The following is a 16,923-nucleotide window of genomic DNA, read 5'->3' on the forward strand; positions in this document are numbered from 1 at the left end:
AGGGAGGGGATTTCAACTTGTTGGTAATGTTGCTTTCATTAGAAAAGGGGGTACTTGTAGGCCATTTTTTCATCCTTTTGACAGAGGACTCGAATTCAAACATACGTAACTAGCTTCTATGGGGCCGGATGATGACAAAAACCTTGATCAAAACTCCATGAAACGTGGCCAGTAGGCTTCTGTTTCGTTTTAATATTGGTCAAGTACGATCAATCCTCGCAAGTTTAGACACAGATGACAAGCTGAGTTGGCTCCACACTAAAATCACCTATTCAGCTAGTCAAGACTGATGTCCCTTTGTATGACCTTGCGACTACGATTAATATTATTTACAATGTGCAGTTTATTGATTAGATTCAGCTCAATTTCAGGGCGAAAAACCCCAAACTGTTACAAGAGTTTCTAGTTTGGTTACCCAAGACATGTAACGCAGCCTTACGCAAGTCAGAAAGAATTTATCAAGAAGCAAATAATCTTAAAGTGGCTTACCTTAAAACGTTTCTCAAATCAGCAGAACAATAAAATGACAGAGAGCAGGATAATAAGAAGTATTTATTACAATGTGATAAGTAAAAAAGGTAGAAAGTAGTCAATTTTGAATAAAAGATTATGGTAATCAGAATATATTTCGGTAAATGTAATTTGAAGGCAATGAAGGTGAATTTGGGTTTGGTTTTTTTTTGGTAGAAGTGAAGATATTTTCCACGAGTAGTGTAATATGGTTGTCATAGATTTGCATATTTCAATTGCGACTAGCATACAAACACACTGCATATTTTTAGACGATGCTACGTGCCTTTATCTGTGTGAAGCTACGTAGAAGACGTCTTGTTTACCCGGACGCTTTTAAAAAAAAACTCTTTTAAACTGATTGATCTCTTAGTGACCTGATACCGTTTTTTTTTTGTTTTTTTAGAAAAAAGTAGAACGTAGAATGTACATATGTATAAGTACAAAAATACTGTTAAATAAAAAAGTTTCAAAGCTACTTTATTAATGTGACGTATCGAATATAGGTCATGTTTTATGGATTAGATTTGGATTGATAAGGATACTGAGTTTCAAAAGGTGGAATAACACACCTGGAAAAGGTAACTGAAATTTACTGTAAATTACAAGGGAGAAATAAAAAAAATACGAAGACAATTGGGCTGTCCGTCATATATTTTTCATAAAAGTCATAAATAACAGATTAGGTTATATAACAACACATATTTTATTGATATACGAAGTTTCATTCCATTTGATGAAAAGGTATTTTTGTTACCCGATTTTAAACACAACATGTTTTGTCACCACGGCGCATGGTAGAGTTGAAACATATAAACGTCAATATGACGCATGCACTGTTAATAGAAGTATCCAATCTTTATACCACCCTTAGGCTTGCGCTCTTTTTCATACAATTTAGATCGGCAATATTTCATTTGACATCTAATTTGCAATTGTTCACATTTGGTTTTTTTGTTTCGTTTTTTTTACCGCATGCCTCTTCGTTTACAGTAAGAAAATCCTTAAATGTCAGATGACGTTGTTTTTTCTTTTGACAAAATATTTACATATATTCAGTTCTCTTTCGTTCTGTTTGATGTCCAAAATACAGCTACCACAACCCCCACAAAATGTGTAAGAGTTAAACACAAATGTGCAAATAATTTTTTCTTATTTTTTCCACCATTGAGCATTTTACAGTTTTTATCGACTTTTTTCCGAGTTAAATCTGTACTGTTCATACTTTTCGTTGCACCGTGGCGTCCGGGGTCTTCAATGTTTTTAGTCAAATTGAATTTTAAGGAAGACTATATGTCTTTAGTTGCTGATATCTGTTCAACAAATCTATATACCCCGTCATTATTTGGTACATAGAATATCATGACAATGCTTAATTTTAGGTTTCAATATTATATGATTTTAAACCCAATTTATGGAGATATTACTTTCAACATAATACGGTTTATTGTTGACAGAACACTAAGTTTGACCGTGCGCCGTGATCCATTTTTGCAGGATTAGATTCTAAATAGTTCTTGTAAATAAAGGAATACATGAACTTCTTTTATTTCCAAGTGTTTGAAACAACTGCTAAATCATGTCTACTAAATTTATTAGTTATGTGACGTTAGATAACATAGCTACGGTAAAAGGCTTCGTATTTTTTTTATCGACCCTCGTATTTGATTATGAAAGCTATTATAACGATAAACTTACATAAGTCAAATTAGCGAAAACTTTCCAGTTTGGAGATTAACAATAAATATTTTAAACTTCATTTCCGCATGTAACAACCAAAGTCCCAGCGAGATTAGAACTCGGGATGTACTGATCACAAGCTCGACAGTTTTTCTTTTTATCTTTTATCGATATTAAACATTATAAACAGATCAATTATTTAAAATGGCTTTGTCCAATAAACAAAGGAATTTATACAAGATGACATAAATTAAAAATTGAATATTAACACAAACCCTGTTTCTTTAACTAGAGGGTTTCTTTATAAAATTATAGAGAAAATATTTTTGTTTATTGGAAGTTTTTTATTTATTGTTAACGATTCCCTCTAACCCTTTTTAAGAGCCATAAATAAAACCATATTTTAAGGAATTTCCAAGTTTAGTTGATTTGTATTGTTCAACGAGTTATTTTGCTCCTTTTTTGGCTTGGAACTTAATTTCTCGTTACTTGTATACATTTTTACAGAATTTGTCGAGGGAAACTGGAAACCTTGGAAAGTGTGGGATAAGCCGCGCTGATAATGGACACTGAAGATCAGATAATACTTCAAAGATTAACATTCTTTTAAAACAAATATTATCGTAGATTCTTGAAATATTTAACTGGCTTTTGAACAAATTTGGATATTTAATACTAAGTCTTTTTGCTATTAAACAGCCATTGTTTTCAAAAAGGGCGTAGAGTGTAAGTTAATGATACTAGTTGGTTGTTATTGTTTTACCTAATCAAACCAAAAGAAAAAAAAAGTATTTTCGTTAAATGGATTATTATTGCTACAGGATGCAATTAATATTTATTATGCAAACATGTCAACTGTGATTTGTGAAATGAATTGACAATGTGTCAAGATGGTTGCATAATTATATTCATGTTTATTTAGTTTTTGTTTTGTTTTGTTTTTGTTTTTTTTTTAATTATGGATTTTAAAATAATTTGATAAATACATGTAGTTAACAACAATAATCAAATTGAGCGGTTTTAAATTAAATTTTGATACATTTATTTCACTATTTCAACTTTTAAACGTGTAGTTGGTTATTGGTTTTTGAATTTTATTGTTTTCAAATTGATTCTAAACCATGTTAATCAATTAACACATGCATTTTTAAATAAATGATGCAACAGCAGAACTGTCTAATATTTCAAAAGGATAGTATCAAAATCATTCATCTAAATATGATTAAAAATGAAGAATGAAATTAAAGAAACGGTCATGTCTATAATACCTTATTAAAACAAGGTGTGTCGGCCTTAGTCAATGATGTAGAAGATCATATTGCAGGTCATAAAAAAAAATTATACTGGGTGATGTGCATTGATTTAATATAATTTTTAACTTTTGGGTGAATAATGTTAACGAAGCAGACAGAACTTTTATTTACAGTGCAGGTGCGACAACTCTTTCATCGATGTTCACTGTCGTCAAGCGTAATACTATTTTGAGTTCATGAAATTATCACGTTATACAATATACTAGAACCTCAAGTACAACTGATTTCTATAGACATTTTGTAGAAAAAACTAATCAAATGACGTCTTTATTATTCTAATATAGATGAAAACTTCAAGGTAATATTTCCTATATAATCGGATACTAGTATCATGTAACCAAACGAAAAAAAAAATCATTATGAGATACAGGCCGACTAATAAAAACGGCCAAGCTAAAAGGAATGCCGATCCGTTGGATGGTCAAGTAACTTGTTGATCACCATACATGTACAAGTAAAACCATTTTAACAAGAGCTTGGTCTTTGGGTACACGTAATTGTAAGAAACAGCTATATGACGTAGGCCTGTCTATTTTTTTGCTGCCCACTCAGCCATGGTTCCTTGGAATCAACAAGATTTGTCTGGTTTTTTAGCTAAGACTTAAACAAATTCGTTATACATATTCCGCTTGAAACTTCGTCATTTTCAACTTTTTTTGACGCAAGAAATAGATAGCTACGACCGATTGGAAGTCCAAGGTCTTGTTAAAATGGTTCTAAAAGATTGAAAGATCAGGTCAGAGGGTCCACATAAAGAAAATCAAGAATAAGTCCCACAGTATCGGGCCGTGCTTGCAGTATATCAGTTCGTGGAAACGCCAGTGGTCATTCCCATGGTCGGTCACATGTAAGCGCCAGGGGTACGAACATTATGTTTTGAGGACCGTTCGTCTTCTGTTGAATCGACGGTGTAAAATCAGTTTTAAAGACTCTGATTTAAGAAATAAGAGCTTTCTCAATTAGGTTTACATGTACATGTAGATGCATGCTAGTCATCCGGCAACCAAGTCGACTATTTGTGACCGATGACCGGTATTCTACATCATCATGGGGGAGAGAGGGAGGGGATTTCAACTTGTTGGTAATGTTGCTTTCATTAGAAAAGGGGGTACTTGTAGGCCATTTTTTCATCCTTTTGACAGAGGACTCGAATTCAAACATACGTAACTAGCTTCTATGGGGCCGGATGATGACAAAATCCTTGATAAAAACTCCATGAAACGTGGCCAGTAGGCTTCTGCTTCGTTTTAATATTGGTCAAGTACGATCAATCCTCGCAAGTTTAGACACAGATGACAAGCTCAGTTGGCTCCACACTAAAATCACCTATTCAGCTAGTCAAGACTGATGTCCCTTTGTATGACCTTGCGACTACGATTAATATTATTTACAATGTGCAGTTTATTGATTAGATTCAGCTCAATTTCAGGGCGAAAAACTCCAAACTTTTAAAAGAGTTTCTAGTTTGGTTACCCAAGACATGTAATGCAGCCTTACGCAAGTCAGAAAGAATTTATCAAGAAGCAAAGAATCTTAAAGTGGCTTACCTTAAAACGTCAAATCAATGACAGAGAGAAGGATGAGTAAGAAGTATTTATTACAATGTGATAAGTAAAAAAGGTAGATGTGTATTCAATTTTGAATAAAAGATAATGGTAATCAAAATATATTTCGGTAAATGTAATTTGAAGGCAATGAAGGTGAATTTGGGTTGGGTTTTTTTTGGTAGAAGAGAGGATATTTTCCTCGAGTAGTGTAATATGGTTGTCATAGATTTGCATATTTCAATTGCGACTAGCATACAAACACACTGCATATTTTTAGACGATGCTACGTGCCTTTATCTGTGTGAAGCTACGCAGAAGACGTCTTGTTTACCCAGACGCTTTTTTAAAAAAAACTCTTTTAAACTGATTGATCTCTTAGTGACCTGATACCGTTTTATTTTTAGAAAAAAGTAGAACGTAGAATGTACATATGTATAAGTACAAAAATACTGTTAAATAAAAAAGTTTCAAAGCTACTTTATTTGTGTGACGTATCGAATATAAGTCATGTTTTATGGATTAGATTTGGATTGATAAGGATACTGAGTTTCAAAAGGTGGAATAACACACCTGGAAAAGGTAACTGAAATTTACTGTAAATTACAAGGGGGAAATAAAAAAAAATACGAAGACAATTGGGCTGTCCGTCATATTTTTCATAAAAGTCATGAAAACAAAAAACAACTGCTTAATCATGTCTACTAAATTTATTAGTTATGTGACGTTAGATAACATAGCTACGGTAAAAGGCCTCGTATTTTTTTATCGACCTTCGTAATTGATTATGAAAGCTATTATAACGATAAACTTACATACGTCAAATAAGCGAAAACTTTGCAGTTTGGAGATTAACAATAAATATTTAAAACTTCATTTCCGCATGTAACAACCAAAGTCCCAGCGAGATTAGAACTCGGGATTTACGGATCACAAGCTGGACAGTTTTTCTTTTTATCTTTTATCGATATTCAACATTATAAACAGATCAATTATTTAAAATGGCTTTGTCCAATAAACAAAGGAATTTATACAAGATGACTTAAATTAATCAAAGTACTGAATTACTGAAAGCCGGGCTCTTTTGGTGTTTCTTTTTATGCATATTGTGTAGTAAAGACTGAAAATCTCTCTCTCTCTCTCTCTCTCTCTCTCTCTCTCTCTCTCTCTCTCTCTCTCTCTCTCTCTCTCTCTCTCTGTCTCTCTCTCTCTCTCTCTCTCTCTCTCTCTCTCTCTCTCTCTCATGCTTTTAATGTCGGCAAAGCATCAGAGAGCGACTAAATTTTGTAAGCGGCTATAAACAAAAAATATGTCTGTCTAGTAGAAGTTAAAAAGTTCAACAGTTGCCGCCTTGAATTTTGCAACAAGCATTATATATTCAATCCCCGTTTCTTCATCGCGCAGCAAAGTAGTTCATGGAAATTCATGCGCATTGTATGTGTCCAAAATGCATAGTAATGTTTTAAAAACACGTTATTAAAAGAAAACTAAAAAAGATAGACAATTCATTAGAAATTTAAAAAAGAGAAACAAAATGCCAACACTTTTGACAAAACGTGGCTCTTTGTGTAACTATTTGGTATAGCGGAAGCTTAACCTTGACGCTGTTTGGTTTTTTGTTTATTTGTGCTATTTATAGTAACATTTGCGATTTGCCTGCCTGAAGCCAGGACTCTGCTTTCAGCAGGGCCCGGCTAAAAATTGAATATCAACACAAACCCTGTTTCTTTAATGAAATGAAATTAATTTTATGAAATAAATTGTCTTAACATGTATTTACAGAATCTAGTACATGTAACATCCATCTTCTGTTGACTTTAAATAAACAGTTGTCTACGTTTGTATATAATACTTAATCTACATATTGATAACAAAAAAAAAATGATGTAAAATGGACATTGATGAGAAAGACATCTAATCAAATCTTAAATTATTGAACATATTTTCATCTATATCTATTAATAATGTTTTTAAATGATAAACAATAAACTTGTTGATAAAATCGTGTTGGTCATTACAACCAATAAATAGATGCATTGAAATTTTTGTTTTGAAATGAGCAAAATGAACAACACCAAGATTCTTTTTCCCCATTTTAAACGATTTTTCATATGTAGATATTGCACTGTGAAACATTTGAAATAGCACGTTCAATAATTTCAGGTAGTTTTTAAGTCTCTAATTAGGTAGTCCGTCATTTGAAAAATACATCAGAATCATCGATATTAAATTTTTCTATCCAAAAATTATTTAGTACAGGCCTAGGATATTGGACAAATTTTTGTACCAGTAATTTGTTAAAAAAAAAAACTCACAGTAAATGAACTGAAAAATTTAATACAGATTGATTCACACAAAAGTCTGCATGAAAAGCAGTGTTGTGAAACACCTTTACGTATTCTTTCCATTCTGTCGGGATGCTTTCTAACAGAGGTCTGTAATTTTCTATGATTGCCGGTAAACTTACATCAGGGTCATACTCTTGAATAATTTCAACAATGTAAGAACTTGGTCAAAAAGAAAAAACTGATATAACTTTATATGTTTTACATGTCTAAATCCCGTCTGAATAAAATACTTCCACTTTAACATTTTATCATTTTTTTAATTAAGACAAAAATTATGCGTGTTACTTTCTTTTCCGTTGAATAGCACATAATCTTCTATAGTATACAATTCGCTAAATAGTTCTTTGTAAAACTGAATTAATGTAAGTTAGCCTTTACTAAACAATCTAAGTAAAAATATTTCTAATATATTTGCTCCTAAAGAACATATTTTTGACAGATCTGATAATAATTAAAAATGCGTTTCCTCCCAAAAGCATTCGATTTACAAAAATTTAAGCTAGATTTAAGTCTAAATGATAATATTTTGACAATGTGCACAATAATTCTACAAAAAAAGAAGTACTGTTTAACATTCTTTTTGTATTGAATCTCTTGCCCATTTGGGCATTGAAAAAAAGATAACGAATACCACAACTTTAACATCAGCATAGTAGCGGTATTTATATCAATTGCCCTTCCTTGAGTTGTTGGTTTAATATATTTGCGACTAACATAATTTTGATAGACAGATTAATTGCTAAAATGCTTATAGATACGTGCAAGTTCATCATATTTTATTGTTTTGAATTGTGTGTTGAGCACTCAGTTGTTTGTCGGAGCTTTCTGACGTTCTTGAGTGACATCTTATTCACATCTGAACATTGATTGCCAAGTATCTGCTTACCTCTTCTAAGTACACTTTCAGATAATTGAAATGTTTCTTTCATACCAAGACATGGAACAACCAAAAACAAGAGGCCCATGGGCCACATCGCTCACCTGAACAGCAGTTCCTTGTAACATTACATTTCGTAGCATATGCTTTTTCTATTTTAAATATTGAACCCCTTCCTGGGGACCCAGTATTGGTCTGAGGTTTATGGTTGGCTTGAACAACATAAATAGTAACATAGGAATGAAAATGTGTACCACTGCGGTGGGACCGCACGTACACAGCCTGAAAAACTGAACGTAGAAGAATTCCACTTCTATGACTTCTATGACTCTCAGACTGTACAGAACATCAAGAAAGATAACTCTTGGTTCCACTACATTAGAGTTTACACAATTTGAGGATCCTTGCATAGTAATCTCACAAACTGTAGCATTATAGTTCTCGAGAAAAACTTTTTAAAAAACATTTTCAATATATCTTTCTATGTTAAACTTTGAACCCCTCTTGGGGCCACAGTATTAGTCCAGTACTAGTGCTAAAGCTTTAATTATTTGGAATCTATATATTATCATATATTATTTAAGGTCAGACGACACGTTCCTCAACTTTATATAACTTTTTCCAGGAATTTGTTGATGAATTACTACTATTTTGACAAGCTTTCTTGCAAAAAATTAGGGTACCTTACCAGGCATTTCTCCAAAATACCAGAGTATGCAATTTCCTTTATATATATACTAAACGAATGCAAAAAGGGTAATGACTTAATTATTCAGCATTTGAAGTAAAAAAGAATCTTCTCCAGGAACCATTGATAAACTTTAATTATACATGTACGTGTATAAAACTTGCAATGCATTCTTCAAATATTAATAGAATGGACTAAATTTGGTATAATTCAAATATCTGCCCCCAATTTCAACCAAATAAAAAAATAGTATTGTATCAATATCAAAACTTCATTTAACATTATGCAGAAGATATCTATCACATTAATCTTCATATGAGTTATCATTATCCAATCATTGTTCATCTATGACGTCACAAAATTTGGCCAATTCTCTCAATTTTGCAAACAATTAAATGAAAGTATTGTCATCTTTCCTCCATATTTTGCCTTTGATAGTATAGAGCGCAGGTCTACTCAAATATGCTTTTTACATAAATTATGTTTGTAATTATACACACTAGTAAAACTGGTGCTTGAGCAAACATGCGCTCGGTGTTTCCCAGTCAAAAATCCGTCGAAAACACCCATTTTTTCCTCAAAAACGTTAATTTATCAAAATAAGATACAGTATACATTATGACGTAAATAGGGTATTCACATTTTACATAATTACTTATATTTATGATTTCAACTAACTAAAACATTATTTTTTGGGCAGAGAAATGCATAATACCGCAAATATCCCTATAAGGTCAAGATATAGTAAATGAAAGGTGCCTACAGGTTTATGAAATTCAATTGCAAGATATAAATTCTTTTAATGATGCTTCATAACAATATCTTTGTTTCATAGGGTGTGCCGGGGCGTAAATGTTTGGTAAATACAATGAAAAATTACGTTTTAAACAACCATTTTCTATGAAATATGAATGATAAAAGTAACAAATCTCGGAGTTTTGTCCATTTTTGACAAATGAAATATATCTGGAATGCCTACTGTCTCTCCAAAAACGACATTAAACAAGCTTTTTACCTCCTCTTTAAAATGATGTCAAATTGAATATAGATATCGGGATTACTTTTCTCATGATTAAATATAGAATGTCAAAATACTGTTAAATTTTCGACCTAATTCCTTTAAAGCCGTAAAGAACGGAAAAGATTCATCAAATCAATTATGAAGTCATAATAGTTCTAGCACCAAAAGACATCCTCTAGAATCATTTCCTTAAAGTATTTTGCTACACTATGATTTTGTCAATCGTTAGGTGAATATAGCATTTATCTCTCAAAATATGCATAACTTATGGAGACAGAGAAAATTTACCATCAGGTACTGGGAGTAAACGCTTATCATTTAGTAAACAAAAAATCCCTCTGTGTAAGTTTTTAAAATTGAAGAATCAAAGTACTGAAGTACTGACGGGAGTTGATTTTATCGATTATCATTTATTTTAAAATCAGCGATATGTGATTTTGCATGGCAAGTAGTGTCAGTAATTGAAATATTTCTGAGAAATTGTATGGATCCAGGCAAGATTGAACTCTAGTTTTGTTCAAACAAACGCTCGACTGTCTCCGTTTATCTCCGACAAGCAAGAGAGACTCTGTTTTGTCGGATATTAACTGAGACATCCGAGCGTCTGGTTAAACGAGACTAGTACATTGAAGTCTAGCGTATGAATACGTACCACTTCCAAATATATCTAAACTATTTGTACCATTTAAAATCTTACTATTTTCATGGTATTGATAAATATGTTTTCTTGAAAAACAATGCTTCAGAATACATTACATCTGAATTTATCGATTATTTTCAAGAACTAAGTGTTGTCAGCGGTATTAATTTGTGCTTAAGTCCAAACACTGTTTCACTTTCGGTTTTCCCGAGTACATGTAAGTGCATAGGTGATTGATTAAAATCAACTCCCAAAAACCATCGTGTGAATGTGTGTCTGTATCTGTTGTGGTCCTGTTTTAAACATATACACTGTAGGTGTTATATAATAAGATGCGAGACATAGTACGAAAGTGGAAAAACTTTTTTAATTCATTTACTAAATTTGTCTACATGATTATCAGAAACCTGTGTCTTTGCTCGTAATTATCACATTAGACCTTCTCCTGAAAGAATACTGTGACAGCGAATGATATCTTCCTCTACACGATATCAGCTTCATGAAAATTTTAGTAAAGCTCTGTCCACTAATACAGTACAGAAAAAAGTTAATGGAATGGTTAACATACATCAACAGCTCGCAGATTGTTCGCGCCAGAAGCAGTGCCGCTGATTTTCTGGGTGATGCGTTCTCCTGGAATAGGACTTCTGTGACCATCAGAATAACCATCGGAGTGGAAGATATGCAGAAAGTAATCGACACAGTAAGTAACATTACGTTCAGTTTGATGTCACGCCTCTGTCTTTGTTTTAAACCCATCGACGTTCCGCGCTTAAGATGCTGCAGATTCCGCCTCTTTTTGGTGGCAGTTATAACTTTTGAAATGATAACTGTGTTAAGCGCTGAAATAATGAACAAAGGGAAGAAACAATACGTAGTGGCATCAACCCATGTCCAAACTTTCCTGATAAACGTTTTATAACCATCCAAGGCGTCACAAAGTCGTGAGCTGCCAATGTTAACTATTCCCGTTGTAACCAGAAAGTGTGCATTGAAACACACGCTAAATACCAAAAGAAAGACAATGATTCCAATTGCCCTGTTTTTGTTGCAAATTCTGTGTGCAGCCAGAGGGAAGCAGACGACTATGAACCTTTCAGCAGTAATGGCAACAATCAACCACACAGAAAATATACTGGAAGTAAATGCAATAACATTCCAAACTTTACACGAGATATCGACACTTCTGAAGAAATCCACCCCAGTTACTTCCTGCACCCATAGAGAGAGCAATCCAGATATCAAAACCATGATATCAGCCAGTGCTAGTACCGACAAATAAGCATTGATGGACATTTTCTTCTCTTTGTCGTACCTAAGGATCACAAAGGACAATGTGTTTCCAATCAAACCAATGATCAAAAGAATTGGTGATATATACAACTTAAGGTTTCGCTGCAGTTTATGAATCCGGAATAAATCAGTGGTGTCCTCATTAATGAAATCTTGACCTTCTTGTGACGAAAGTATTGCCTGCAACTTAATGTGTACTTCCTCCAGAATATCTAACGAAATATTTGGGGACATCATGTAGTCTTGCAGGCGTTCAAAAATCACAGAGGTATTTTGATGGTCGTAAAGAATATAATCTTCCATCGAACTGCTGCTGTAATGAGAAATCAAAAACAAAATTAAATTAAAACAAAAAACAAAAAACACACCCTCCAAAAAAAACCAAGTATATCCATAAGGGAAAAATAAAATGATGTCGGTAGTATTGGTTATATTTGCACTTGTTCCAACATGCTAATCTAGTCTTACACTAATTTTTCAGATAGTAGCATGCATTTACCGATATTCATTAATTTTTGTTAATGATCATACGCAGTCTACAGGTAAATATATCTACCTATTCTGAACCATCTTTATCTGTCTTTGATAATAAACATTTAAACACGGCTGTCCTTCTTATATACAATTCTAACGCCAAATGTCGAAACTCTGCTTCGAAGTAATAACATTTGTGCCAATCAGGCGTGTTTCTGTGTGTCTCTTAATGTACTCGTTAATTGTTGATTGGAAGAAGATAATAATTATTCTTTACCTGGGTAGTTACGTGTGTATCTGTCTCGACATCACACACCTTCCAGAAAAGGAACTTATATGCAAATCTATATACAAGTCTAGATCTAGATTAATTTTTAATTGTCAAAAAGTCCATGACTAATGGGCGCATTGATGATTTAAGATCAAAAATTGTTAATTAGTAAAAGATCTAGACATAGACGTTATTAAATAATTTTACCTTACTGTGATTGCACCCTATTGCATGCAAGTTATTTTAACGATTACTACGTATCAAAAAGTTCCTACGTACATGTAACATATAAATATACACTAAGAAAAAGAGAATGCTTACACTCAATTGAATAATCTGTTTGTGATCATGAAATATTTTACTAAAAAGGGGGGAAAATACAGAGAGAATAAGAGAGTCTATTGTTTTAAAACTTATCTTAATTATTTATGAATTATTGTTTGTTTCAAAATAAGTATAACCAATAAAAGTTAGAATATGTTAACATAATTTACGAGCTGTTGATTTTGATAAGTAGATTATTGCGATGTTGTTGTTCTCTTTTAAACATAAATTGCTGCTTAAGATAGATCATATTAATTTGATATTTAAATTTTGTGTAATGTTTTCTTTCAAAACCAGGAGAAAATCTTATTTTATCTTTCTCGATTTTGTATTTCTCCTTTATACATTCGTGTGTTATAAAATGGCGGTTATTAAATGTAAAAAGGCATTCAAGGAATTATTTTGAAGTGCGATATTTAGTCAAATTAATGAGTTACACAAAGGACGAGGATCTGTAAAAATATGACTTTACATGTATATATCTGTTATGATTAAAAAATAGTAATAAGTTGGCCTTTTTGATATCGATATATGTATTTGTTCAGAAATTCAACAGGGAGTGAGAAGTTACCTATGAAAAACAATGACTGAAAACACACATATTTAATTCTAAATAAAACAAAATATTAATCTCAGCATATAAAGATGTAAATGGATCAGATAAAGCCTTATACAAATTGATATAAATTCAAATGAAGAAAATATTTAAAATCTGAGAACTAATGCATTGCGCTTCTCACATTCTCATGGGCGCTATATTATAGAAAACGAGGCATCAACATATTTTAATCATAGAAATTTTCATTCGAATTAAAAGCTTTATTAAGTATCATTTTAGAATTGAAATAATATCATAATTGTTCAAAACGTTATAATGTATGTTATATATATCGCCGCGACATAAATTAACGCCTAGTTTAATATCAGAAAAAAAGTCAAACTGTGAATTGAAATTTTCAATTTTTTGTTCAAATCTAAATATGGTAAATTTGCCTCTTAATTTATTACATATGTCATTCAAAAATCAGTACTAAGATTTTAAAAGTTCCCGACGGTTGAAAATTATATCAATTTTATAAGAAAAAGATAATGAATGCCTGTTCGAACACTGAATCGCGAACAAATGAAAAATGATGCTCTAACTTATTATCTACTTGGAAAATATAACATCTAAAAATGTTATGAAGTTTTATCAGATTTATTAATATCTATATGTAAAAAATATGATTTTGTCTTCATAAAACAACGTAATATGGATAATATAATAATAAGAATGAATAATAAGTATTTCATGATTTAAAACTAAAAGGTGTTTGTTTTCAAACATTTTTATTCAAAAGGGTTTTGAAATGACTATATAAAATAAAATGACTATATTAATATATATATATATATATATATATATATATATATATATATATATATATATATATATATATATATATATATATATATATATATATATATATATATATATATATATATCGTTAAATCGTGAAATTTTCGCGTTAATTCACGAAATAATTTTTATTTTACCTACGAAAATTAGCTCAATGGGCTTTCGTACATATGAAATATGTCCAGTTTTGTCCATGTGCGGTGTAATATATAAATAAGTGAGAAAACCGTACAAATCCCGAAGAAATAATTCTCTCCCTCGCAATATCCCTGTCTTGTATAATAACAACATGTACTGAGTGAATTTTTTATCCTTTGAAATTGAAAAATTGTATGTACTTAAAACCAGTGTATACCTAAGCTGAGAATACATCGCAGATTTCGCAAACCAAAACTCGGAGCAAAATGTACTTATACGGTATATGTATATTTGGCGCTTGACTTTGGTATGCATGTAATATTTAAGTAATAAGGAATCATTCTTTGATTATTATGAGGACTGGTGAAGGGCTTTATGATAGATTTGATCACAAGTTGTCATCGCATAATATTCACAGAACGATTCCTTTTTTTGAAGTAATGGGTTACATAGTACAAAATCGATAAGTAGCGTTATCACAGGCAAAGACACTGGTAAATGTAAAAATAAATGTAATCAAATGCTCAGTCAAGGAGGTTCACTTGGCTTTTATTCCATAAAACCTAAAATAGAAAAAAAAAACTCTTTATTTTTTAACAACATGTTAAATACACAAACTCTTGTATACTTGTGAAGTTTCATGAAAATATATAATACCAACTTGTTCTTTTAAGGTACTATATTAAATTAGAGGAGCGTAAACTGTATAAAGTCGAATGATAGTAAGTTTCTTATTTCAAATGTCGGCCACGTTAAGTCATATGGAAGGTAGTTGTTTTGGGGGGTTTTTTTTGTTTTGTTCAAATTTCATAATCACCTCTGTGAAGTCTTTTTTGTCTGTTAAGTAAAAAAATTAATGTTTGTCAAAGATGACTTTTAGAGGTGACATTTCCGCAGACAGAATTAAGAGAAATTAAATTTTTCGATCGACTATATCTTAAGATTAAAAAAACCGACCGAAATATTTCGTTTATATCAGTCATCTATAATTGGAACATCTGAAATGAGTTTTATAGTGTCAAAAATTTTCATTTCATTTTTATTTTGAATTTTCCTGATGAATTAAAAAAAAACCAAAGAAAGTATTAGAGCAATTCCAAATGACAGAAAATGGCTTCCATACTAATAAATGCAATTCGATACGTCTTAACATATAGTTTCACCAAAAGAAATTTCTTGTAACAGCATCTTAAGACAGGGCGAAACCATCTGCAAGTGTAGAGGGGCGAAAATAAAACGGGACGAAATTAAGTCTGTATACAGTTTTTGCTTTTTGGGCTATAACAACGCAAATATAAAAAATCGGCCTGTGGTTGTTTTGACAAAATACATGTTGTATATATAGCCTACAAAATAAGAGGGAATCTCTTTCAATAGTCTGAAACTTTACTTGACCATGTTCAAATGTTATGAAGTGTTTTTTTTAGTGTAAGTCACAATCATTAAACATTTTCACACTTGCCCTTAGATATTTTATTTATTCTGTTTAATTTTATTTGCAGTGAAAATATAACTACTGTCTTTATGGGAGACAGGCAACTGGTCACATGATGTTTGTAGATAATGTAATAGTCATTTAATTAAATAAAGCATTGCAGATGTTGAATTATAAAGCCTATCTCTATAAAGATATGCCCGCCTCCCCCCTAAAAAACGAAAAAACAAAACAAAACAACTAAAAAGCCTAAACACTTATAAACAAAACAAACATTAATTACGATTTTAAGTATGATGAAAGGTTCTAATAAATGTGTTTCGAGACAAAATATCCAAACTTTCGGTACCCATATTGGGAAAGTTTAGCATGATCATGAATCACGAAATCAGTTAATCTGTAGAAAAAGAAACATATGACTAACTGAACGCTCTACCGATTTCAACGGATTTTATTTTCATTTTGTCGCAATATATATTGAACAATGATATAGTTTCTTACAGATGCAATGAAAGAAAGGCTTTTTTCTTACTTTCATAATCAATTGCTAACATGTGTTACAAGTCCCTGTGTCTTCCAGGGCTGTTTAATTGTGCTCGACGTCAATATTTTATAAGTAACGTCTTATTATATCTATATCGACTCGTATTATGTATAGTCATTTATGAAATTCTAAATAAGATGTGTTCTGTGAATAAGTATTCCACAATGCATCTACAAATATCTGTTTAATTTTTTTTTTTCGTTATTTCTTTTTTGTTTTACTTCTTGCACTCCATTTTTCTTGGTGGTGAAATGGGTTATTCAAAACCCAAATTGAAAATGTATATTGTAAGATTGTAAGATTTTCCCTATTTTCTATAAGAATTAAGAATCATCTGTAAAGATGCATATTACCTGATGAGGAACACATATACAACCATATAAATAGTTCTAAATCAACCGCAGCTTTCATAACTGGTAAACTC

At 31.6% G+C, this 16,923-nt stretch overlaps 1 protein-coding gene across 1 annotated transcript; it reads right to left on the minus strand.

Moving 5' to 3' along the window:
* Positions 1-11,018: 11,018 nt before the first annotated feature.
* LOC109619003 (probable G-protein coupled receptor 139) lies at positions 11,019-12,223 on the minus strand. Its single transcript, XM_020068097.3, has one exon. It carries the CDS (start codon positions 12,215-12,217, stop codon positions 11,021-11,023), a length of 1,197 nt encoding a protein of 398 aa, XP_019923656.2. The 5' UTR covers positions 12,218-12,223; the 3' UTR covers positions 11,019-11,020.
* Positions 12,224-16,923: the final 4,700 nt, after the last annotated feature.

This window comes from Magallana gigas, chromosome 8 (genome assembly GCF_963853765.1).
Source record: "Magallana gigas chromosome 8, xbMagGiga1.1, whole genome shotgun sequence".
Taxonomy (NCBI): Eukaryota; Metazoa; Mollusca; class Bivalvia; order Ostreida; family Ostreidae; genus Magallana; species Magallana gigas.